Below are 25989 nucleotides of genomic sequence, written 5' to 3'. Positions count from 1 at the left end.
TTAACCTTCTACCATTGTATAAGTGTAACTGTGCAAGCTTCCGACGTCTCTGACAAAACAAATCAAATTCTACCAATGTCATATTTTTATAAAAATTTACTTCGAAAGGCAATTGAACAGATAGCATAACATTCAAATGCTATCTATGAGTTTTTTTTGGCATTTTTGTAGGTCAACGCTGATCACTTTTTTTTTTTAAACTCTAATATTTATTTAGGCCCAACCGCGAAGCATAACGGGGCCGAATATCTTTTGGAGTAGGGAAAAGCCAGCTTGAGTTGAGCCTGTATCCCGACTGCTCCTCCTCAAACAGGCATAAAAACCCTCTCATCTTTTCTCTTTCAAAAATACAATTTAAAAATACATGTCATTTAAGCCTACGACTAACATTAACATCAAAGTTTTTCTCTTTATAACTAAATACTAATCCTTACTACTATTCGTTGAGGGTGATGGTTCCTTATCTCTTTGAAATCAAAACTTATATCTAAGTTCGGTGGATCATGTCTCTCAAAAAGAAGCGATGATTCATGTTTCTATAAAAAAGATGAACGAAAGAAAGAAAAAAAAAAACAGAATTAGTGTGAAACTTTTTAAGATTGTTGTGTTGGGAGAAATTAGGAGAGAAAGCATAGAGATAATCAAATTCGATACTTGATATCTCTTAAAAAGTCGTAAATGGGTATTACAAGCGCGGGGTTGCGGCTAGCAAGCACATCCCGTACTTGCATTGTAAACGTCACTTTCTGTTTCCGGAGAGAATCTATAAGCTTGGCCCTTGCTCTGTGGTACTTAGGGCATACGAAGACTATGTGGTCAATATCTTCGTACCCTCAACGCCGATCACTTGCAAACTTGTAGATTTTTGAAAAGTGGGTTGACAGCAACAAGTGAATTTTTTTTTTTTTTACAGTCAGCTATTTTGACAATTTCATCCTTCGTTGGGATGGGGGTACATCAGTTTATAAAGCTTTATCTTTTTCACCCGCTGGAAGGTCTTTTCACCTTGTGATAAAGGCTCTTTTTAGGGTCTCCAGTTGCATGTAACAACATTCCGGTTCAAAAATTCGAAGGTTACTTTTATCCAGAGCATTTCAATCTAGTATTCTTACAGCAACCAACCACATTGATGATTCCGATAGGAGAGTTTCTAAATCGGTTACATAACCTTTACCTCACATGTATCAATTATAGAATGAATAAATAAGACACTATCTTCGTGTTAAATGACCATTAAGCATCACAGTAGCATCAGTTCCCCCTAGCGCACTAATCAATCAAATCGCCAGAATGGAATCGCATTGCACCATGGAATGGCAATTAGCACTGTGGAGCGAGCTGCGTCCTAATAGTAATTCCGCACGCAAAAAGGAAAAACCCCAACCAAAATGTATCCGTCCTGATAAATGAATTCACGTTCCCAAACCGATGTTCCGCACTCACGTGCCAGTTTATTACGCGTGCTGATGCTGGGGCCAATCGGTTGACCATAAATCATCGACCACTTCAGGTGAGTTACCATAATTAACGAATAATTAACTATCCCTTTGGTCTAGCGAAATTCCGTAAGGATTTTATTGCAACAGGTGCGCGTAACAGGAGATTTGACAGATAATTGTACGAACGAATGTGTTTACAAGCAAAAGTTTTATTCTAATCGTTTATATCTTACGTTTATATCTTAACTAGAGTGTGGGAAAATTAAATTAAACGTTAACTTCTATAATACCCAACATACGTACTTGTCTAATAGTTACAACACCTTATTTAACCCTACGCTGTATCGGGAAAATTGCCGCGCTCAATGAAACCATTTGTTAGGTATTGTTAGCATTGTGTTTTTTTATAGCAAATTGTTATCATAATCGCTATTGTAGGAATCACAGTTTCAACTCTTTATTAGGCGAGTTTCCTGCGTTCAGCAGAAATAAAAAAAAGTAACGGACGGATGGAGCTGTGCTGTGTTGACATGTAAAACTTTTACGCTTGACCGGTAGTCAAAACAACTAAACAAAATAAAACTGAGCCTTAACTATCACAATGACTAAGTTATTCTATAAGAATAATTGCGCAAAGATCCTATCCGCAAGCGGATAAAATCGGCCTGATGGAAGCCGCCCCCTCGGTCGCTTCGCTTCTAGCAGTACTGGGCCTCGTTTTCAATCAGCAGCGGCTCGCGGCGGATTTCGCTTTCAGTTGTGGCGGCAGTCACGGCACTGCCGTACTTCTCCAGCTCCTTTCGCAGCGGGTACGGTATGATGTTGACGGTCGAGTATCGGATCGACTTGCGCGGGTCGTACTCGAGGGCGGTATGTCGCGTGCACAGCAGCAGCGACAGCGCCATCGTGGCCAGTAGCGAAACACCGAGCAGCCACAGCAAATACACGAACCCACTCTGCAGGTACGGTGCAAAGTCGAACAGCAGGTGCAGCAGCATCACGATGTCCGGTGTAAGCTTCTCGACTGCCTGCGCGAAGAGAGAGAGGAAGTATGATAGAGACATAAAATGGTTCGTTCTGGTGGTAGTTAGATTTGTACGTAAATGTGTTTCGTATTTTATCAATGCTCTTGTTGAAAATGTTTTACTTCAATTGCTAAAAAAGAAATTATTGTGCGATAGTCGAATCGTTAAAAAATCGATTTGCGGAAAAGTGAAAATTAGAGCGATAATGTTGAAGGGCCTTAATATCAGCGTTTTAGAACGTCAGTTAGAGTAAAAATATATATCATATAATATAGAGTTAGTAACAATTTTATCCGCAAAGATGAAAAGCAAAACTAGTGAAGAGTGTAAAGAGTAAAACATGTAAACTCGAATCGCGAGACTTTTAACAGTCTGAATTTGAAACAGAAGAAAGATTGTTCGATAGCCAAATCGACACAAATTTGAAAAAAAAGTATAAAGAGTCAAAAAATTGATGAAAACTTTCAAAAATTCGAACAATCGAATGGTTAAAATAAGCTATTGTTAAGATGAGCAATACGATCCTAAATCTTATCAACTCACCATTTCAGCCCAGATAAGGGGAATCACTCGATTATGGAACGGTCGAAGGTCTGCATTGAAGCTGACATTCGTCAGCAAACTAATCTGCACCCGGATGCTTGCTTTCATGGGAATTCCTAGTTGCTAAAAACAACGAAAATCGGGCCCTATTTTAGTACTATTTTTACAGCAATAAACGGTCGAAATTCTCACCGGTTGCATAATAATGACCGCATCATGTTTCTCCTTATCCGGTTTCAGTCCATCGATAGCTTCCACCAGTGCCGGATCACCCTTGTAAAAGTGTGGCAAAGAAACGGCAACTGGAATATCTGCAAAATTAGGAAACCGTTAGCCGATCGTACCACGTACACAGACCTACGGAACTACTTACTATACCAACAGGGGCTCAGATCGCCCAGTCCCCTGGGCAAACAGTGTCCATTCCGGCAGTAGCACGAACTGTACGGATCGTCCAGCGAGCTTTCGAACGCATTCTCCTGGATCGCAAACCAGTACGCCTTGATGCCGTCGTGTTCGCCTTCCCGCTCGAAAGCGATCGGTAGCGTTCGACAGAACGCTTTCCGGTACACTCGAAATATTTCCGTCTTGGAAATGTTCCGCGGGAACACCGTTCCATCGTACGATCCTTGGAGTGTATTACAGGGTGTATTTCTGTTGAAGCAAAACCAAAACTTTAGACTTTTTTAGTTTCATAATTTTTACGGTGCGTGAACCATACTTGCGCTGAGCATCCCAGTGGTCCTTCCCTACGTAACCCCAATGGGCTAGTCCGGGGGAACCGTTCCACAAATCAATCGAGTAGTTGCGGATAATCTCATCAGCGTCACTTTTTTCCGCGTCCTCATCATCGTCGGCCACGATTTGTAGAACATCTTCGGCGAAATACTCATCCTCCACCAGGTCAACATCGTCATCTACATCGGCGACAACCTTGGCTTTGCGCAGATTCTGCACCGCTTCTGGCAGGTTGATCGTGACTGTATCGAAGCCGTCATCGAACATCTAACGTGAATGGGACAGGGGTAAACACGGTTAAACTGATGGGTTATGGGTTAGTTTGTGAGAGAGGTCGAATGAAAGAGAGAAAGAAAGAAAGTTCGGGTGAGATTTCATTCTACGAGAAGCCAAGACGAAACCGGAAAGGCAAGGTGCAAAGCGCGATGATCGAGTGAGATACATACGCGATCGAGAATGCCGATCTTCTTGAAGTTTATTATGTCTGGTATGAGGGTTGATGCGACCTTGACTAGTGGGTCGTCGTAGCCCCAGAGCAGATCACGCACACTGATGTTAAGGAAAGGAGACATTCCTAGGGGCTTAAGAGCGGCTGCTACGGCAAGCGAGGCCCACGTTGACATCCGGTATGCTGCACTGGATACTCCAAGCAGTGCGATGTTTGGCACGATGATTAAATCCTGCTGAGGATCACTGATCGAGCGTTCGGGGACAAACACCTGCCGACGGACGGGTGTGAAACTTAAAGTTCCGTTTGCGTTGAACGTTGAATTGTGGTTTTCCAGGTACTCTTGGTATACGTATGGACCGACCTCCACCACACGGATCTTCTCCTCACCGCGAAGAAACGCATCGGCATTACTCACATTAAACACGTAAATGCTGATGAACACATCTAACGGCGGTTTCTTCCACAACCGATGCAGGTAGGAACCTTCATACATAGATAACATCTGCAATTAGAGGAATGGTTAGAACGGTGGGAAATCCAACGGAACTAAGCACTTACATTTGTCACGATCATATCGGTCGGGTCAATCACCACAACGGTGCAGCCCAACACGATGAACAGCAGCCCCAGAAATGCGAACTTGATGATTCCTTGAAAGAGGGCGAAAACAAATAGAGGTGGCAACATTAATAAACCGGTAGCCGCACTTCTGGCAATCTATTAGTCACCGCAACTGTGAGCGTGTAAATCAAAATAAATGGTTTGTTTTACCGCTTTTGGCATAAACCACGATCTTCCAGCAGATCTTCCGATGGACCGCGTACAGTCAATGTCACATTAGCGATCATTAAACCTGCACCGCGCCGCGACAATGCGCGGTTTTGTTCGTTCTCAAAACTTGTTTCGTTGGTGGTACTTTGACCCAGCCCTGTCCTCCTGGCCCTACGGTGGCCGCCGAAGAAGAAGGTGCACGCACCCATAACCTTCAAAAAAAGGTAACGCAACGCGTGTTTCTTCGCGGCTGACAACCGCTTGTGTACATGCGCGGGATTCCCTGCGTTAATAGTTTGTACTATGCGTGAACATGCATTAATCTTGTTAGTGGAAACTAGTTAATTGTATACACACAGCGCTCGCTGGATATTCCGAGTCGGTTTGCTTTACACGCATATCAGGAAGAAGCATAAATATTGCATCATCGGTTGCTCTCATGGTTCGGCTGTTGCGAACAATAAAACTTCTGCAATCGATCTGACACTGATTACGCATACACACGTGCACACGTGTGACACATTGTGATTGATGAGAGAAAGACGCGACTTGTGACCTGAATGCCGGTGACAGCATCAGGTGACGGCAAGGTTGCTGTCTGTCAAATTTGACGACTTCATCGCTAGCCGGCATGCAGCCGACAGGTCGTACGCAAACCCTGCGCCCGTCAGTCTTTACCAGCGAAGAGTGCAAGGCCACCCGAAGGGATTGCCCGGCATAAAGTGAAACCGCATGACTATGCTATAATCCATGCAGGTGCGAGCGGCGGTGGCGCTGATGCTGCATGTGTCGGTACCGTTTCAGTCCAAGCTGCGAATACTTCGAAATATAAATGTAATTATTACTGATAGGGTTATGAACACTTGGTTACACTCTCTAACGGTTAGCGTTAAAATATGTTAGTTTTTCGTTCCAAGCCAAGCATCAAACCAAATTTCTCTATTTGTGTCAACTATTTTTTTTTAACCTTATTATGTATACTTTCATTTACTGAAACAATATAACGGGTGAGTAATAAGAAGCTGGATTAAACTCATGTCACGTTATCTGCTAGAGGGAGACAAACAGCTATAAGTGGATTTGTTCTCCTCTTTTTGGGTAATGATATATTATTGATTATTTACAATGAAGGTCGTGGAACAGAGTTTTCTTCGGGAGCGCGTCTTTAGAATGCTTGAACAGCATCCAAAATCGAAGGTAGTGGGCTTTTTTTTAACAGAAATCCATAAAACATCCATGATTTATAACAAAGTTACTCGTTTCTACGATGGATGGCCAATGGCCAACAACAGAAAAAACGAGCCGACGGAGCGGAATTGGAGCCACCGAGAAGATGAAATAGAATGCTGCTGCCAAGAACAAAAATGATGCAAAAACTGGCTTTTTCTGGCCTTAGGAAGCACTTTAAGGCGATTTTGAGTTCAATTTGGGATCATTTTCTATTTTGGCTTTTAGAAGCACTTTTCGGCAATTCTGAGCTTAAATTGAAATCATTTTCTATTTTGGCCTTTTCTGGCCTTGGGAAGGCCTTTTCGGCGATTCTGAGCTCAATTAGGGTTCATTTTCTGTTTTGGGATTTTCTGGCCTTAGGAAGGACTTTTCGGCGATTCTGAGCCTAATTTGGGATCATATTCTATTTTGGCCTTTTCTGGCCTTAGGAAGGACTTTTGAGCAATACTGAGCTAAATTTGGGATCATTTTCTATTTTGGCCTTTTCTGGCCTTAGGAAAGACTTTTCGGCAATTTTGCGCTAAATTTGGGATCATTTTCTAAATTGGCCTTTTCTGGCCTTTAGAAGCACTTTTCAGCAATTCTGAGCTCAATTTGGGATCATTTTCTATTTTGGCTTTTTCTGGCCATAGGAAGGACTTTTCTGCAATTCTGAGCACAATTTGGGATCATTTTCTATTCTGGCCTTTTCTGGCTTTAGAAAGTACTTTTCGGCAATTCTGCGCTCAATTTGGGATCATTTTCTATTCTGGCCTTAGGAAGGACTTTTCAGCAATTCTGAGCTCAATTTGGGATCATTTTCTATTTTGGCCTTTTCTGGCCTTAGGAAGGACTTTTCGGCAATTCTGCGCTCAATTTGGGATCATTTTCTATTTTGGCCTTTTCTGGCTTTGGAAAGGACTTTTCGGCAATGCTGCGCTCAATTTGGGATCATTTTCTATTTTGGCCTTTTCTGGCCTTAGGAAGGACTTTTCAGCATTTCTGAGCTCAATTTGGGATCATTTTCTATTATGGCCTTTTCTGGCCTTAGGAAGGACTTTTCGGCAATTCTGCGCTCAATTTGGGATCATTTTCTATTTTGGCCTTTTCTGGCCTTAGGAAGGACTTTTCGGCAATTCTGCGCTCAATTTGGGATCATTTTCTATTTTGGCCTTTTCTGGCCTTAGGAAGGACTTTTCGGCGATTCTAAGCTCAATTTCGGATCATTTTCTATTATGGCCTTTTCTGGCCTTAGGAAGGACTTTTCAGCAATTTTTCTATTTTGGCCTTTTCTGGCCTTAGGAAGGACTTTTCAACAATTCTGAGCTCAATTTGGGATCATTTTCTATTTTGGCCTTTTCTGGCCTTACGAAGGACTTTGGCAATTCTGCGCTCAATTTGGGATCATTTTCTATTTTGGCCTTTTCTGGCTTTGGAAAGGACTTTTCGGCAATTCTGCGCTCAATTTGGTATCATTTTCTATTTTGGCCTTTTCTGGCCTTAGGAAGGATTTTTCAGCATTTCTGAGCTCAATTTGGGATCATTTTCTATTTTGGCCTTTTCTGGCATTAGGAAGGACTTTTCGGCAATTCTGCGCTCAATTTGGGATCATTTTCTATTTTGGCCTTTTCTGGCCTTAGGAAGGACTTTTCGGCAATTCTGCGCTCAATTTGGGATCATTTTCTATTTTGGCCTTTTCTGGCCTTAGGAAGGACTTTTCGGCAATTCTGCGCTCAATTTGGGATCATTTTCTATTTTGGCCTTTTCTGGCCTTAGGAAGGACTCTCCGGCAATTCTGCGCTCAATTTAGGATCATTTTCTATATTGGCCTTTTCTGGCCTTAGGTAGGACTTTTCGGCGATTCTAAGCTCAATTTGCGATCATTTTATATTTTGGCCTTTTCTGGCTTTAAGAAGGACTTTTCAGCGATTCTGAGCTTAATTTGGGATCATTTTCTATTTTGGCCTTTTCTGGCTTTAGAAAGGACTTTTCGGCAATTCTGCGCTCAATTTGGGATCATTTTCTATTTTGGTCTTTTCTGGCTTTAAGAAGGACTTTTCAGCGATTCTGAGCTTAATTTGGGATCATTTTCTATTTTGGCCTTTTCTGGCTTTAGAAAGGACTTTTCAGCGATTCTGAGCTCAATTTGGGATCATTTTCTATTTTGGCCTTTTCTGGCTTTAGAAAGGACTTTTCGGCAATTCTGCGCTCAATTTGGGATCATTTTCTATTTTGGCCTTTTCAAGCCTTAGAAAGGACTTTTCGGCAATTCTGCGCTCAATTTGGGATCATTTTCTATTTTGGCCTTTTCTGGCTTTAAGAAGGACTTTTCAGCGATTCTGAGCTTAATTTGGGATCATTTTCTATTTTGGCCTTTTCTGGCTTTAGAAAGGACTTTTCAGCGATTCTGAGCTCAATTTGGGATCATTTTCTATTTTGGCCTTTTCTGGCTTTAGAAAGGACTTTTCGGCAATTCTGCGCTCAATTTGGGATCATTTTCTATTTTGGCCTTTTCAAGCCTTAGAAAGGACTTTTCGGCAATTCTGCGCTCAATTTGGGATCATTTTCTATTTTGGCCTTTTCTGGCCTTGGAAAGGTTTTTTCGGCAAATCTGCGCTCAATTTGGGATCATTTTCTATTTTGGCCTTTTCTGGCCTTAGGAAGGACTTTTCGGCGATTCTGCGATCAATTTGAGCTCATTTTTCATTATGGCCTTTTCTGGCCTTAGAAAGGACTTTTCGGCAATTCTGCGCTCAATTTGGGATCATTTTCTATTATGGCCTTTTCTGGCCTTAAGAAGGACTTTTCGGCAATTCTGCGCTCAATTTGGGATCATTTTCTATTTTGGCCTTTTCTGGCCTTAGGAAGAACTTTTTGGCGATTCTAAGCTCAATTTCGGATCATTTTACATTTTGGCCTTTTCTGGCCTTAGGAAGGACTTTTCAGCAATTTTTCTATTTTGGCCTTTTCTGGCTTTAGAAAGGACTTTTCGGCAATTCTGCGCTCAATTTGGGATCATTTTCTATTTTGGCCTTTTCTGGCCTTAGGAAGGACTTTTCGGCAATTCTGCGCTCAATTTAGGATCATTTTCTATTTTGACCTTTTCTGGCCTTAGGAAGGACTTTTCGGCGATTCTAAGCTCAATTTGCGATCATTTTCTATTTTGGCCTTTTATGGCTTTAGGAAGGACTTTTCGGCGATTCTGAGCTCAATATGCGATCATATTCTATTTTGGCCTTTTCTGGCCTTAGGAAGGACTTTTCGGCAATTCTGCGCTCAATTTGGGATCATTTTCTATTTTGGACTTTTCTGGCCTTAGGAAGGACTTTTTGGCGATTCTAAGCTCAATTTCGGATCATTTTCCATTTTGGCCTTTTCTGGCCTTAGGAAGGACTTTTCAGCAATTTTTATATTCTGGCCTTTTCTGGCTTTAGAAAGGACGTTTCGGCAATTCTGCGCTCAATTTAGGATCATTTTCTATCTTGACCTTTTCTGGCCTTAGGAAGGACTTTTCGGCGATTCTGAGCTGAATTTGGGATCATTTTCTATTTTGGCCTTTTCTGGCTTTAAGAAGGACTTTTCGGCGATTCTGAGCTCAATTTGGGATCATTTTCTATTTTGGCCTTTTCTGGCCTTAGGAAGAACTTTTTGGCGATTCTAAGCTCAATTTCGGATCATTTTCCATTTTGGCCTTTTCTGGCCTTAGGAAGGACTTTTCAGCAATTTCTATATTCTGGCCTTTTCTGGCTTTAGAAAGGACGTTTCGGCGATTCTGCGATCAATTTGAGCTCATTTTTCATTATGGCCTTTTCTGGCCTTAGAATGGACTTTTCGGCAATTCTGCGCTCAATTTGGGATCATTTTCTATTATGGCCTTTTCTGGCCTTAAGAAGGACTTTTCGGCAATTCTGCGCTCAATTTGGGATCATTTTCTATTTTGGCCTTTTCTGGCCTTAGGAAGAACTTTTTGGCGATTCTAAGCTCAATTTCGGATCATTTTCTATTTTGACCTTTTCTGGCCTTAGGAAGGACTTTTCGGCGATTCTAAGCTCAATTTGCGATCATTTTCTATTTTGGCCTTTTCTGGCCTTAGGAAGGACTTTTCGGCGATTCTAAGCTCAATTTGCGATCATTTTCTATTTTGGCCTTTTCTGGCTTTAGGAAGGATTTTTCGGCGATTCTGAGCTCAATTTGCGATCATTTCCTATTTTGGCCTTTTCTGGCCTTAGGAAGGACTTTTCGGCAATTCTGCGCTCAATTTGGGATCATTTTCTATTTTGGCCTTTTCTGGCCTTAGGAAGGACTTTTTGGCGATTCTAAGCTCAATTTCGGATCATTTTCTATTTTGACCTTTTCTGGCCTTAGGAAGGACTTTTCGGCGATTCTAAGCTCAATTTGCGATCATTTTCTATTTTGGCCTTTTCTGGCTTTAAGAAGGACTTTTCAGCGATTCTGAGCTTAATTTGGGATCATTTTCTATTTTGGCCTTTTCTGGCTTTAGAAAGGACTTTTCGGCAATTCTGCGCTCAATTTGGGATCATTTTCTATTTTGGCCTTTTCTGGCTTTAAGAAGGACTTTTCAGCGATTCTGAGCTTAATTTGGGATCATTTTCTATTTTGGCCTTTTCTGGCTTTAGAAAGGACTTTTCAGCGATTCTGAGCTCAATTTGGGATCATTTTCTATTTTGGCCTTTTCTGGCTTTAGAAAGGACTTTTCGGCAATTCTGCGCTCAATTTGGGATCATTTTCTATTTTGGCCTTTTCAAGCCTTAGAAAGGACTTTTCGGCAATTCTGCGCTCAATTTGGGATCATTTTCTATTTTGGCCTTTTCTGGCCTTGGAAAGGTTTTTTCGGCAAATCTGCGCTCAATTTGGGATCATTTTCTATTTTGGCCTTTTCTGGCCTTAGGAAGGACTTTTCGGCGATTCTGCGATCAATTTGAGCTCATTTTTCATTATGGCCTTTTCTGGCCTTAGAAAGGACTTTTCGGCAATTCTGCGCTCAATTTGGGATCATTTTCTATTATGGCCTTTTCTGGCCTTAAGAAGGACTTTTCGGCAATTCTGCGCTCAATTTGGGATCATTTTCTATTTTGGCCTTTTCTGGCCTTAGGAAGAACTTTTTGGCGATTCTAAGCTCAATTTCGGATCATTTTACATTTTGGCCTTTTCTGGCCTTAGGAAGGACTTTTCAGCAATTTTTCTATTTTGGCCTTTTCTGGCTTTAGAAAGGACTTTTCGGCAATTCTGCGCTCAATTTGGGATCATTTTCTATTTTGGCCTTTTCTGGCCTTAGGAAGGACTTTTCGGCAATTCTGCGCTCAATTTAGGATCATTTTCTATTTTGACCTTTTCTGGCCTTAGGAAGGACTTTTCGGCGATTCTAAGCTCAATTTGCGATCATTTTCTATTTTGGCCTTTTATGGCTTTAGGAAGGACTTTTCGGCGATTCTGAGCTCAATATGCGATCATATTCTATTTTGGCCTTTTCTGGCCTTAGGAAGGACTTTTCGGCAATTCTGCGCTCAATTTGGGATCATTTTCTATTTTGGACTTTTCTGGCCTTAGGAAGGACTTTTTGGCGATTCTAAGCTCAATTTCGGATCATTTTCCATTTTGGCCTTTTCTGGCCTTAGGAAGGACTTTTCAGCAATTTTTATATTCTGGCCTTTTCTGGCTTTAGAAAGGACGTTTCGGCAATTCTGCGCTCAATTTAGGATCATTTTCTATCTTGACCTTTTCTGGCCTTAGGAAGGACTTTTCGGCGATTCTGAGCTGAATTTGGGATCATTTTCTATTTTGGCCTTTTCTGGCTTTAAGAAGGACTTTTCGGCGATTCTGAGCTCAATTTGGGATCATTTTCTATTTTGGCCTTTTCTGGCCTTAGGAAGAACTTTTTGGCGATTCTAAGCTCAATTTCGGATCATTTTCCATTTTGGCCTTTTCTGGCCTTAGGAAGGACTTTTCAGCAATTTCTATATTCTGGCCTTTTCTGGCTTTAGAAAGGACGTTTCGGCGATTCTGCGATCAATTTGAGCTCATTTTTCATTATGGCCTTTTCTGGCCTTAGAATGGACTTTTCGGCAATTCTGCGCTCAATTTGGGATCATTTTCTATTATGGCCTTTTCTGGCCTTAAGAAGGACTTTTCGGCAATTCTGCGCTCAATTTGGGATCATTTTCTATTTTGGCCTTTTCTGGCCTTAGGAAGAACTTTTTGGCGATTCTAAGCTCAATTTCGGATCATTTTCTATTTTGACCTTTTCTGGCCTTAGGAAGGACTTTTCGGCGATTCTAAGCTCAATTTGCGATCATTTTCTATTTTGGCCTTTTCTGGCCTTAGGAAGGACTTTTCGGCGATTCTAAGCTCAATTTGCGATCATTTTCTATTTTGGCCTTTTCTGGCTTTAGGAAGGATTTTTCGGCGATTCTGAGCTCAATTTGCGATCATTTCCTATTTTGGCCTTTTCTGGCCTTAGGAAGGACTTTTCGGCAATTCTGCGCTCAATTTGGGATCATTTTCTATTTTGGCCTTTTCTGGCCTTAGGAAGGACTTTTTGGCGATTCTAAGCTCAATTTCGGATCATTTTCTATTTTGGCCTTTTCTGGCATTAGGAAGGACTTTTCAGCAATTTTTCTATTCTGGCCTTTTCTGGCTTTATAAAGGACGTTTCGGCAATTCTGCGCTCAATTTGGGATCATTTTCTATTTTGGCCTTTTCTGGCTTTAAGAAGGACTTTTCGGCGATTCTGAGCTCAATTTGGGATCATTTTCTATTTTTGTTTTTTTCTGGCCTTAGGAAGGACTTTTCGGCGATTCTGCGATCAATTTGAGCTCATTTTTCATTATGGCCTTTTCTGGCCTTAGAAAGGACTTTTCGGCAATTCTGCGCTCAATTTGGGATCATTTTCTATTATGGCCTTTTCTGGCCTTAAGAAGGACTTTTCGGCAATTCTGCGCTCAATTTGGGATCATTTTCTATTTTGGCCTTTTCTGGCCTTAGGAAGAACTTTTTGGCGATTCTAAGCTCAATTTCGGATCATTTTCCATTTTGGCCTTTTCTGGCTTTAGGAAGGACTTTTCGGCGATTCTAAGCTCAATTTGCGATCATTTTCTATTTTGGCCTTTTCTGGCTTTAGGAAGGACTTTTCGGCGATTCTGAGCTCAATTTGCGATCATTTTCTATTTTGGCCTTTTCTGGCCTTAGGAAGGACTTTTTGGCGATTCTAAGCTCAATTTCGGATCATTTTCTATTTTGGCCTTTTCTGGCCTTAGGAAGGACTTTTCAGCAATTTTTCTATTCTGGCCTTTTCTGGCTTTAGAAAGGACGTTCCGGCAATTCTGCGCTCAATTTGGGATCATTTTCTATTTTGGCCTTTTCTGGCCTTAGGAAGGACTTTTCGGCGATTCTGAGCTCAATTTGGGATCATTTTCTATTTTGGCCTTTTCTGGCTTTAAGAAGGACTTTTCGGCGATTCTGAGCTCAATTTGGGATCATTTTCTATTTTTGTTTTTTTCTGGCCTTAGGAAGGACTTTTCGGCGATTTTGAGCTCAATTTGGGATCCTTTTCTATTTTGGCCTTTTCTGGCTTTAGAAAGGACTTTTCGGCAATTTTGCGCTCAATTTGGGATCATTTTCTGTTGTGGCCTTGAGAAGTGCTCAGGTCGAATCCGGCAAGGAATTGCAATGCGAACTCTCACGCAAGTTGACGCGTTTTGGTAATGACCAACCAAAATTCACAGAAATGGTTTAAAAGCTATAATCTTTCTAGAGCAGCCATTTTGAGTTTTACAGCAGCACTTTTGTCGCTTTTGTCTACCAGTTGTAATTTAATGGACGGAAATAACTTCTAAATTATTCATCCACCCTCCACGCCAAAGAATGAATTGAGTTATACCAATCGTGTATTTTAATAAATTCATGCTTGTTCATTGAGAACCACAAATAACTCACAATAAAGCTTATTTTTATGAAAAAACTGAAATGTTTTAAAATTCTTCTTCATATATCTCAACAACAGATGCATTTATAAAGTAAAAAGTTGCCAAGAGCTTTATAGTTTATAGTTACTTTTAAAAACATATTGCATAATTGTAATTTGAATATTCTCAGATATGTTGAAAACGAAAAAATTCTTTAAAACATAACATTTAAGTTAACATATGTTTTAAGTTTCTCCTTCAAGAACTTTTTTATCAATAGTTGTGGTATAATGTCATGTTTTGGCAAAAAATATTCGTTGGGAAAATTTAGTTAGTGTATTACACTATTCGTTCGCTAACTGGGCTGAGGGCCTAGCCCAGTTAACGAATGTCGCTCGCTAACTGGGCTGACATTTCAAATGTCGTCAAATACCGAGGGGGATTTCGATGTAATGGCGCTAGGCAAATCTCCCTCAGCGAAAATTGGAAAATGTTTAAAAACAAATACACTAAAAATCCTGATTGATGAAATGAAAAATAATACATTGTCTTTAGCTTTGCGTGTGCTTTATTTACACTAACCGTTGCTTGGAAACATGTTCTTTCCACAAAATATTTATTTGACCTGGAAACGAGTCTGGTGGATCGCATGTCCCGATCAGAAAGAAAAAACAAAAATGTAACAGAAGTTGTTAGTTTGTTACGGGAAAACCCTTACAGGCTGTGTTTTTAATTTGGTCCCGTTAGGTGTTAAAATAACAGAAATTATAACAGAAATGATTCTACTAGTATCAAACACATATCAAAATTTGTTACTAATATATCAGCTTTCTAACAAAATAAGATAGTATATAGAACAATTTAATAACAAACATTGTTGGAAACAACAGGTTTTGATAAAAACGAAAAATTAGTTAGACTTGTTTCAGAACTACTTCATTTCACGTTTTGTTATTGTAACTCATTCAGATTCAATTTTGTTATTAAAATTATGTGGAAAATTACAAAATTGTATCAAAATATGTTATTTGTATTTCACGTTGATAGAATTTTGTAATTTTTTAGTTATGCTCTTCTGATCGGGGTGTGATGACAACCAAAATCCATTGAACTGAAAAAATCGATCTCAATTCACTATTCATGAGCCCCTATCTCGTTTTGATAGCGTTCTGCCAAACGCTGATTTTTGACGTTCATCTGCTTTTTAACTGGGCTATAGCCCAGTTAGCGAACGCCCAGTTAAAAAGCAGCCCAGTTAAACAGCACCCAGTTAGCGAACAGTTACTGTATTTATGTATAATTTAGTTTGTGTTGTCTAAATTCTCAACTTCAATTCAAAATAACTTGAAAACGGATGCAATTACAAAGTTAATTATTGCAGTCAGGTTTATTTTACGCGAGGGATATGCGCAAAAAAGACTAAATTAGGTTGAAAAAATAACATAGAAAACCGTCCCAAAACGTTAGAATTTTGACTGAAAATGATACTGGTCATTCTGACTGTTTCTTACTATTTTTCCTTTAAAGTATAGCAAATAACCTCTTGAGCACTCATTCTGAATACTCAACTTGTTTTTTTCATTGACATAGTAGCGAGAAAGATTCGTCGATCCGACTTTTGTAAACACTAAGTTGCCATAACTGGTTTATCAGGAAATCTAACATATTACAAGTAATTGCTGGAGAAAAGAAAACAGACTGTCTGAAGTAAATATCTTGTCATGAAACGACACCGCATCAAACGTTTAAAACTTGGTTAATTCTTGAACGGTATTCTTAGACGTTCCCCAAGGTTTGGTTCTAAGTCAAACATATTAGAAATTTGAATTTGTTGGTGATGGTTTATTCAACCCTTTTTATCGCGTCGCGGCAATGCCATCAAATTTGACCACAGGTTTAACAGGTTTAAACGGTTACACGATTACTTTACCAACGAATAATAAACTGACCCATCAACTAAACATTGCCACCTGCGCCGAACGCCTGAAAACCAGTCTGTATTACAGGATCTATCAATCATAAACCAAAATGTTGTTCTTCCACCGATTCATATGCCAGCAGTTCACGCAGTTCGTTGAGCCCACTTGAGCTGAGAATTTCCCACTTCCTGACGGTGTGTGTCACAACACACAAAAAACCGCAAATTGATCCGCGCATCCTACGCCACCTAACGGTACGTCGTCGCCACCACTACGATATTAGACCGCGTACGGGCACGGACTGCTGCTGCGACATAGCCAGGTACTAAAAACCGCACCTGACATTGAACTTGCCTCAGTGTCTAGGTTAGGTTATGTGCGGTGGTGACGGACGACGCGTGAGCTGTCATCACTCTCGTGTGCGAGTGCGCGCGCGATTAGTTCATTACACACCACCCGCCCGGTTGGATATGATGAACCGATGCAACATGAAGCTAATCTTACTGCCAAGGGGGTGGGGGTGGATATGCGAAAGTAGTGGCGACTGTGTTGCTACTAAACGCCAACCCGAGCGAAGGTCAGCAGTCCATTACGTCTAATAGACAATTATATTACTACCGGCTAACAGGCTTCCTTCATCTCGTAAATAGCTTGAATTTATGAATAAGTGTCGTTCCGAAGATTTTTTTCTCCACCGCAGATAACAGCCGAAGACACATCAACGATCGGTTCAATTATGGTTAATTGGTGATTCACCCCTGACGGTGATGGTGGACGGGTTCCCCACCCCTGGCCCGATCGGTGGTGGGGCGGCCCATCGATCCGATCCGGTGTGGGTATCCTTCGCCAAACGCTTTCCCGTGAACCACTAGAATGCGAAGAACGTGAAACATTGCGCGATCGATCGGTACAGTTCCAGCTCGGTTGTAGGTGATCCAGATTCGAGTCGTCACCGCGGAGGGTCGACCTGTAATCTAATGAGCTCGGCAGTAGCTAGCTACCAACGTTGTGTGCAGTTTACGATGCATGCAAGGGGGCGACCAAGCGTCCGGCCGTTGGATTTGTTTGTTGATTGCTACTTGTATTTTGATTGCTTAGAAAACGAATAGTTCCATTAAAAAGATGTTGTTTTGAAAGAGGGGAAAATAAATCACGGAACCAGTATACACAATAGATTTGAATATGCATGGTTTAGTTCAGTATGGCATTCAGTTATTTGACTCACAGAACCCGTTGAACAACGCAAACAAGTAAATTTTTCCCATGATTTTTAGATAAAGTCCTCCGAAACACATACAAATAAAATTTTCAATCAGGAACTGAAGTTTCCACTGCGAAGCGGATTTCATGCCGAAAATTTACATAAAAAATAATCCTTGATATCTTATCAAGATGAAGATTTGACGATTTGGTAATATTTTTTTAAATTTCAAAGAATTTTCGTACTCCAGTGAATATTGTAATATTTTGGATTTGTTATATTATAAGATTTGTCGCATTTTGATATTCTCGCAGGATTTAGGAGTTTAGAGATTTTAGTATTTTGAGATATAACAGTTAAGAGTTCAACCATTTTGAGATAAGAGAAATTATGGATATACTGGATTTTAAAAATTTGCAGCTTTCAGGACCTTATTTTTTTCAATATTCAGGAATTTTGGCATCTTAGGATTTTACCTAGGTAAGTATTTATGAATGATTAGATTCTTAAATTTTAGGATTCAGTGTTGAGGATTGAGGAATCAGAGGGTTCTATGATTTAACAATTCAAGGATTTAAGGGTTTAAAAATATATGGTCTCAAAGATTTGAGAATTTGAGGATCTATGGTTAAAAATGGAAAGACTTTAATTTTATTTAATTATTGAAAGCTTAAAACATATTGAGATTTTGAGCTCTCAGGATATTAGTTTGATAAATTCGGATTTTAGGGTTTTTGGATTTCAAATTTTCTAGATTTTCTTGAATTGAAATTTCAAAATTTCTGGGGTTTAGAATTTCAAATTTCGTTTCATCTAACCAGGTGTATTTTTGTGGTTGAAGGTGTTACGGATCTGTTATTTTTTATAATTTATAATTTTGCTATTATAAGTATTCAAGATTTTAGGATAGTTTTACTTAAAGATTTGGGGAATCTTGGAAGTAGAATTTTTGAGATTTCAGATTTTATAGTATCATGATGTTTTGGAACTTAGTCATTATTGAATTTTGAGGTTAATTTGAGGATTACTTTTGAGGATTATTTCGGAATTTTACATTATTTGACCTAAACCGTCATGTGCTCGACAGGGTACCCGAGTACCTTTTTAGGTTTCACGAGATGAAATTTCATAATTCACTGCAATCAAATGATAAAACTCATTGACATCTCAAGTTCATTTGTATCTGGAAGAAAACCGAAATTGACCAAATACCATCGAATATGGATATTTCCGGAATCGGGATGATGCCCAGATACCGCAAATCAACTCCGGACACCATTTTGAAATTTGAGATGGTGACTTCCGGTTTCCGGAAAACAGCTAAAATTGACCAAAAACCACCTTGTATGAGGAGTTTCAGCATCGCGACGATATCCGAAGACCTGAGAATGACCCCTGACGCCAATTTGGATTTCAAAATGTCAACTTGCGGTATCCAAAAACCAAAATTGACCGAATATCATTGAATATAGTTTTTACGGAAACCGAAATTGTACCAATAATTTAATCAAATATTCATAAAAATCCTCAATTTCGGAACATACCTCCGAACGAAAAACGGATTCCGGGAATTAGAAAATTCTTTCGGGGTACCGCTGGCACAGATTTCAAAGTAGATAAGTTGCTGAATCTTTTAGTACTGAAGCTATTGAAATCGGATGAAAATTGTCAAAGCTTCAAGAGTTTTAATTTGTGGGTACCCGGGTACCCCGTCGGGCATGAAAGGGTTATGTGTTCGACATGGTTTTTTGTCGAACACATAACAGTTGAGAGTTTCCATGTTTAAGGATGTTAGATTTCGGAAAAAAGGTATTCTTTGATTTGATTGTCCTCAAGTTTGAAGATTTCCAGATTTTCGATTTCATTTCTGATGTTATAAAATTTTGAAATTTGGGAAATCTAGTATTTTTGGAAATCATAGTTCCAGCACATTGTGAGCTATGGAGAAATTGAAATTTTAGATTTTTTATTAAAATAAGTTGTGAACTAAAAAATATTGAGAGTTAAGCATTTAAGAACTGCAGGATTTCAGAATTTTAGGACCTTAGAAAACTAGAAAAATGCTTAGAGAATAGAACTTAGGAATTAGGATATTTGAAGATTTTGAGACCTTGAAGTCTTAGGATTCTGAAATTTGGGATTTTTGTAAGATTTCAGGCTTGTGTGTTCAAGATCATATCATTGGGATTTTGAGACTTAAGAGTTTTAGTATTTTGGAATTAAAGGATTTAAATTGTTGTACTATAGAATGTTAAGATTTAAGATTTTGGGGATTTTTGGATTTTAATATTTCAGTATCTGACAGTTTCAGATTCAAGGATTTTTTAATATAAGGAATTATGTTGGTTCTATACTTGAGGTATCAAAAGTTTAAGGGTCAAGAAATTAGAGCATTTAAGTTATAAAATCCCTAAAAAATTGAGTTCAAAAGGAGTTTTGGGATTTAAAAATATTAAAATTCTAGGATATTAGGATTTCAATATTTTCAAATCTATGGATTGATTTATCTATAGATAATTATTGTAGTCACAATTCAAATCAGTTATAAAAAAACGAGCTGATTCCATTTCCAGATAAAAACTTTTTCAAAAACTGTTTACTTGATTCACATCGGTAAAAACGTGAATAGCTGTAGAGCTACACAAAGCTAGCACAGGGTTTTCATGATCTTTGGCCAGACTAACCACAACTACTTCATGTTTTTTTCTCAACATTCAAATAAATATCCGTTCGTAAAAACTTCATCAGTTACAGGCTTCCATTGAACAATCAATAAATAAATGGGTTCCAAAAATAAATATTTCATTCAAAATAAATCCGTCATTCTTAAAAAACTTTTAAATTTCGTTCTGTACAACACACATTCACGTGTGAAATACATTGTCTCTTGAACTCTTGATTCTTGAGTTAAAGATTTCGGAATTCAAAACTTTTAGAATTATGGGATTTCTGGATTTTGAAGCTTGCGGCTATTAGGGTCTCAAGATAATTCAATATTTTTGTATTTTGGGATAATAAAACTTCACGAAATCGTGTGATTTAGGAATTTAAGACCATCCGAAGACACATCAACGATCGGATATGATGTTAGGAGTTTTGGATTTGGAAATTTGTAGAGTGTAGAATTTTTGGATTCTATAATTGCGGGTTTTAAGAATTTAAGGGTTATAGGATTTGTGGTTTTAAAGATTTAAGTATTTGAGGGTCGAAAGTTTTATGGTCTGAGAGACTTTGTATTTTACGGATTCAATTGTTAGTTTTTGGGGATTTTAAAATATTGAAGTTTTAAAATTCTTGTAAATTTATGATGATATACTACCGGGATGTTATGAATTTGTTATTTATTTAGGATTTGATATTTAAAGATTATGTTTTTTATAGGATTTCGCGATATTCCAGTTTCGAGAAATTTTTGTATTTGAATTGTTGAAATATTAGGCTGTCGATATCATGAGAATTACGAATTACTTTGGCACCTTGGGATTTCCGTATTTCAATATTTTTGGATTGAAGGGTTGTAGGTTTAAAGTATATAAGAAATTTGAAATTTCCGGGTTTCACGATTTTTTGGATTGCAAGATTCAAAGTTTGGGAGTTTAGGTTTTCATGATTTAAAACTCTTAAGGTTGAATGATTTGAAACTTACATAATTTGTCTAGCTTAGCATTTTTAGATTCTATGGGGTTAGGATTTTTGAGCTTCAAAATAAAAAAAAAATAAATTTACGATTTACGGATTTAATACTTTGTGTCTTCTAATAATTTCAGGATGACACGATTTGTGCTTCGCAATACCCTTAGCAACTTGAAAACTAATTCAATTTAATTCTTCATGTCTGTTCTATATCATGTCTGAAATCTTAGTGTATGAGCCAGGAGATCACAAGTGAAGCACTCTATGAAACTTTGAATTTAAGTTATTGTTTTTATCATACGTCGGACATAGCACCAACACAATTGGTACGGAACAAATACGAGAAAAACACGGAAAAATCCCTGCCATCCCAAAGCACGATTGACAGAACGGTCTGAAAGGTTGATACACAAAGCCTCGCTCGGTTTCTTTCTGCTAAAAAGATAACGTTCAAAGTGATTCGAAAATCTTGTTAAGTTATTAAACAATCTAAATAAACATGAGAAAAGAATGCGTGTAAAACATCGCACGGTCTATGTTGCGTTGTTAAAGTTTCACACCTGAATCTGGTAGTCAAATACGCACTTAGCATATTACGTAAATTTGTGGTTCCCCTCAGGCCTCCACTATTCATTTCCCTAATCGTCAGAGCATTCACGGATTAGCATTTTCTCGACTTGGCAAAAAAAAAAACCAACAAACAACAATCCCAATATTGAATCGGCCCTTCACGGTGGAATTTCCCCTTTTAGATATTGTTGCCCCTAGCAGCTCGGCACATTCAGAACGCTTTCTTCTTTCGGCGAACTGCGCCGGCTCTGTTTGCCGATCAATAAAAAAGCTCTCCCTACGCGAATGTTTATTGTCGGTCAATAAAGGCGACCGCTTGAGCGCAAAGCCGCTGCCGATGACGGTGCGATAAAGCTGCGCTCGTAGCATCGATCCTCCGCTCAGAACGCATTGCGCGACCTTCGCCGTTTCGTTTAGTCAATTTTATGAGCTGGGATTTTTTTTTTTGCTTGATGGCTTGTATCACTTTCACTACCAGTCTACACATCAATTTCCACTTTGAGCGTCATCTTTTCTCGCTTACGGAGGGAAATAACTCTAAGCAAGATTATAAAAACAAATCATCTACACGCAGTCATTAGACAAAAGAATCAGGAAATAGAGAGAAATGCGCTGCTGCACTTCGAAATTGATGGGCTTAATCATTATCTGACAAGATCTCTTCTGTCAGCAAATTCCCCATCGTTTAGCAGCTGCGCTACTGCGGTGCGATTAGCATACAATTAGAATCGATTAGAATCTCGCAAAGGGCGCGGTGCGCTTCCCAGCCTTCGATCTGGGGGCACGGGCCGATAATGCGCTTCGGAAGACACGCAAACTGCACACTTTCGCCATGTGCTTCCTTCCCGTGCTAAGCCGCAAAATTGAAGACAAAAAAACAACAAAACAAAGCAAAGCAAAGAAAACAATCAAATGCAAATCGAGTTCGTCGTTCATGATTCAACACACCGGTTGAAGTCACTTCCTCCTATCGCAACGAAAAGTGATCATCGGAGCAGCAGCCGTTTCATGTTTACCGTCGGTGGCGATGGCGTGGCATGCGGTCGTGCACGTTCGATTCGTTATCGTAAGCATTCACACCAATTCGGTTGCAGCAAACTGGATCCTCGGTGCGGTCCAAATCTGCAAGCATGGTACGAGCGATCGAGCGCGAGTCATTATCCTGCGTGTGGGCTGGATGTATTTTTTTTTTTTTTCGAAGCAAAGTCTATGGGTTGGAGCGAAGAGCGACGAAAAAACGAGCCGCGAAAAGCAACTAGTCATCGCTCAAGTGAGTGTTATGATAGTTTCGGCCTTGCATTTGCTGCCGAGTGACAACCAACCGCCAACCGGCCAGTCAGCGGTCGTTGATGTGCGTTTTTTTAATGCGCTTTTTCCATTTCTTGTCACTCTTCGGCGGGACGCGCTACATTCGCGCGCTCCGGGCTAACAAACTTCTTCGAGTGTTGCTTGTTCCATCAGTTTTGTGCTTCACTTTTAACATTTTAACACGATCCTTAAATGGTTGACCCGCCGCCGCTCTGTTCCGTTTCGGAGTGACGCACATGCGGCACGTTTCGCGGAAGCGAAAAAGAGATTTCACGTGCTGCTCTCCGAAGTGTGGCACTGTATCGTGTCAATCTGTTGCACTGTTTTTGCTCCTTTTACGATATACCCTGCGAGGGTCTGTTTTCCCGTAGCGGCACAAAGGTATACACATTTAAATGGGCATTTTGAAGTTGTTTCTCGTTTTATCACCGCATGTCACGCCACTTTAACTCGCCGGTGTCTTAGCTCTGGTGTGGTTACCGTTTATTTGATTAAATCGTCTGGTCGCGGGCGCGTGTTTGTGTGAGCGTTATAGCCTTTTACGAAATAAGGATTGCGAGTATAGCCCAGAGCGAGTATGAGGATGTTCACTTCCGATGTAGAATTACTTGTAACTACACTGCATCGTCAACATTTTCAGTGCAATGAACAGATCTTGGGGGGTAACTGATATTAAATTGAATAATCAAATCGAAAGTTTATACTTAAAATAAAACTTAGAATACACGTTAATGAAAGAATATAATCATCTCATATTTTACATATTTGATACAATTTAAAAATATGTTTCTACTGTAAATTAGTCTCACGTACTAAGCCTTGTCAGGCCAACTCAAAGTAAAAAAGTGATCAATTGATTTTCAGATGCATTGGAAGAAATTTTCCTCTTTTCTAAGTTGGTAAAGAAGTCATATAGGTCTTCTACGGAATTGCTTGTGCCATCACAGAACAATGACTCAGTAAGATCCGATGTGAATATGTTTTACAGGATTGGACCCAAGATTGAATCTTTAGGTTACTTTCTCAGACAAAAAAACCTATCAGATTAGGAACTCTGATAGACAGCAGAGCTCGATCAGTTGAATTAAATTTGAGCATTTGATGAGTTTGTGGTCATTTCCCACGTACCTGAATTGACCGGCATTCCTTTTTTCCTGTTAACATGAAAATACTAGAAATTACTCAAGTGTGCTTGAATAGGGGTGCACATCACACTCGAATTGAGTTATTAACATGTGATAAATAATTCTCCGTCCGTCGTCCTCCGTCTTCATTTCTATGAATAACACAGTTTTTGCCTTGGCTTCTATGTATGATTATTTCATGTATTTTGACGTAAAGACAATTTCCCCGAGTTTGAACACATTTCACCTTAAGGGGCAACTGTGGCGCCATTTTGAATTTTTGGAAAAATCGGAAATTTTCGATGTTTTTTCGACGCCATTTTGTTTTCAAAGCCAAATATCAAAATTCTAAGAGTTTGTCCACATATTAGAATTTTATTACCCATCTTAAAAAAAACAGACCTTATATCGGACAAAAACTGAGCTCAAAACGGTGAACTACGAAAACGGTTTTGGGATAATTTTAATATATTTCACAAAGTGAAATAATTTCGATTATGTATGAGCATTAATGGTAATGCGCTAACATCTTAGAGTGGTAGTCAAATTATGTCTCATATTGAGTAAAAATATCTTAGAAATCGATAGTAGGTGTCCGATCCACGTAAAATGTCAGCAAGAAGTAAATTTTTCTCCAACTCCCCTACAGTACTACAATAGATTTATCTCGACGTTAGATTAGCTTATTTGAAATCTGTTTAATGTAATATCAAGAGTGTAAGATATACTCAAAGATACAATAATAATTTGTCTTTACCCCCTCCTCGCAAAAAGGGCAAAAATAATACATTACCCCCTCCCCGCAAAACTCGTAACTCGGTAAATCTTCAGATCGTCGGCGTACATAAGATGATGAGATTTAAGGTGATTACTCAAGTCGTTCACAAATAAAACGAAGCTTAAAGGACCGAGGTGGCTACCTTGCAGCACGCCAGATGATGTCGAAAAGCGGTTAGACTCAACGGATTTATATTTCACTAAAGCGGATATGCCCCGCAAATAGGAGCGCAGCCACGAGATGAGCCAGTCAGGGAAGCCGAGCTTCTCTAGTTTACTTAGTGTTAGCTTATGAGGTACCTTATCGAAAGCTTTGGCGAAATTCATGTAGACACTATCCACTCGAGAACATTGAGAAAACTAGAGTTGAGGAAGCCAGTGTATGCCATAAGGTTCGTGGTAGTAGAGCGGTTTTTAACAAAGCTGTGTTGGGGTTGAGTTATTATGGGTTTAGCGGCTGCTGAATTAAAAGTTAGAGTGTTTTAGCGATACAACAGAGAATCGAGATCGGTCTGTAGTTAGTAATGTCGTGAGCGTTTCCGGCTTTGTGAATAGGCGTGATGGCAGAGATTTTCCATTCTATTTCGTATGACGGCAAGAAGTTAAGCAATTCAAAAAAGACAGGCGGAAGGTTAAAGTTATACACCTATTTTAAAAAAAGCGGCAAAAAGTTCGACAGAAACTTCAACTTCAATGCTGGTAGTGCCCTTTTGGAACAACACTGACGGTATCGAAATCCAAATTTTTAGAACATTACGGCAAAATTTGAATTTTCTACGATTTTTCAAAGCGTACTGATTCAGCGATTTTTAGCGTTTGTCCTAACAAAAAAAGGAATGTTACTAAATTTGCTGGAGCTCCCAGGGGAGCTTGAGCCCTGATAACGTTTGAGGAGAAGTTGTCTATCAAATAACGGAGAACAAATCCTTATCATTGGATGACTGGGGTCAACACAGGTGTGGCCCTCAAGCTCAAATTAGAAAAAAATATTTTCAAAAGCTTACATAAGTTTTATCGTGAACATAACGTTAAAGCGACCAACCTGGCAAGCTATGCGTCACGCTAGGGGCACCACAATTCACAGGAATGCTTAAGAAACTTAACTCTTTATAGGGCAGCCATTTCGAACCAATATCCGAGACCAAGGCCAAACTGGTTAAGTACTATCCGGACTCTGTACCGTCGATTGGAACGATTTTTAAGTGGTTTACCGAGTTTCGTTGTGGCCGTACAAGCACAGTTGATGCTGAACGATCTGGGTGCCCAAAAGGGGTCACTACACCAGAAAACGTCAAAAAAATCCATGATATAATGTTGAATGATCCCAAAGTGAAATCGAGAGAGGTAGCTAACACTGTA

At 39.4% G+C, this 25989-nt stretch overlaps 1 protein-coding gene across 2 annotated transcripts in view; it reads right to left on the bottom strand.

The window, feature by feature from the left end:
* Window positions 1-1632: 1632 nt before the first annotated feature.
* The window catches only part of LOC129729281 (scavenger receptor class B member 1-like), a 64734-nt gene continuing 40377 nt past the window's right edge, over window positions 1633-25989 (bottom strand). For both annotated transcript variants that reach the window (XM_055687800.1, XM_055687795.1), the window contains exons 3-9: window positions 4755-4846; window positions 4192-4698; window positions 3729-4012; window positions 3381-3661; window positions 3200-3318; window positions 3008-3130; window positions 1633-2467 (exon numbers count right to left, since the gene is read on the bottom strand). In XM_055687800.1, coding sequence (XP_055543775.1) covers window positions 2138-2467; window positions 3008-3130; window positions 3200-3318; window positions 3381-3661; window positions 3729-4012; window positions 4192-4698; window positions 4755-4846 — 1736 coding nt within the window. In that variant the 3' untranslated portion in view covers window positions 1633-2137. The remainder of the gene's footprint in view (window positions 2468-3007; window positions 3131-3199; window positions 3319-3380; window positions 3662-3728; window positions 4013-4191; window positions 4699-4754; window positions 4847-25989) is intronic.

This window comes from Wyeomyia smithii, chromosome 1 (genome assembly GCF_029784165.1).
Source record: "Wyeomyia smithii strain HCP4-BCI-WySm-NY-G18 chromosome 1, ASM2978416v1, whole genome shotgun sequence".
In the NCBI taxonomy this organism is placed as follows: domain Eukaryota; kingdom Metazoa; phylum Arthropoda; class Insecta; order Diptera; family Culicidae; genus Wyeomyia; species Wyeomyia smithii.
This window is presented reverse-complemented; position numbering and strand designations above follow the sequence as displayed.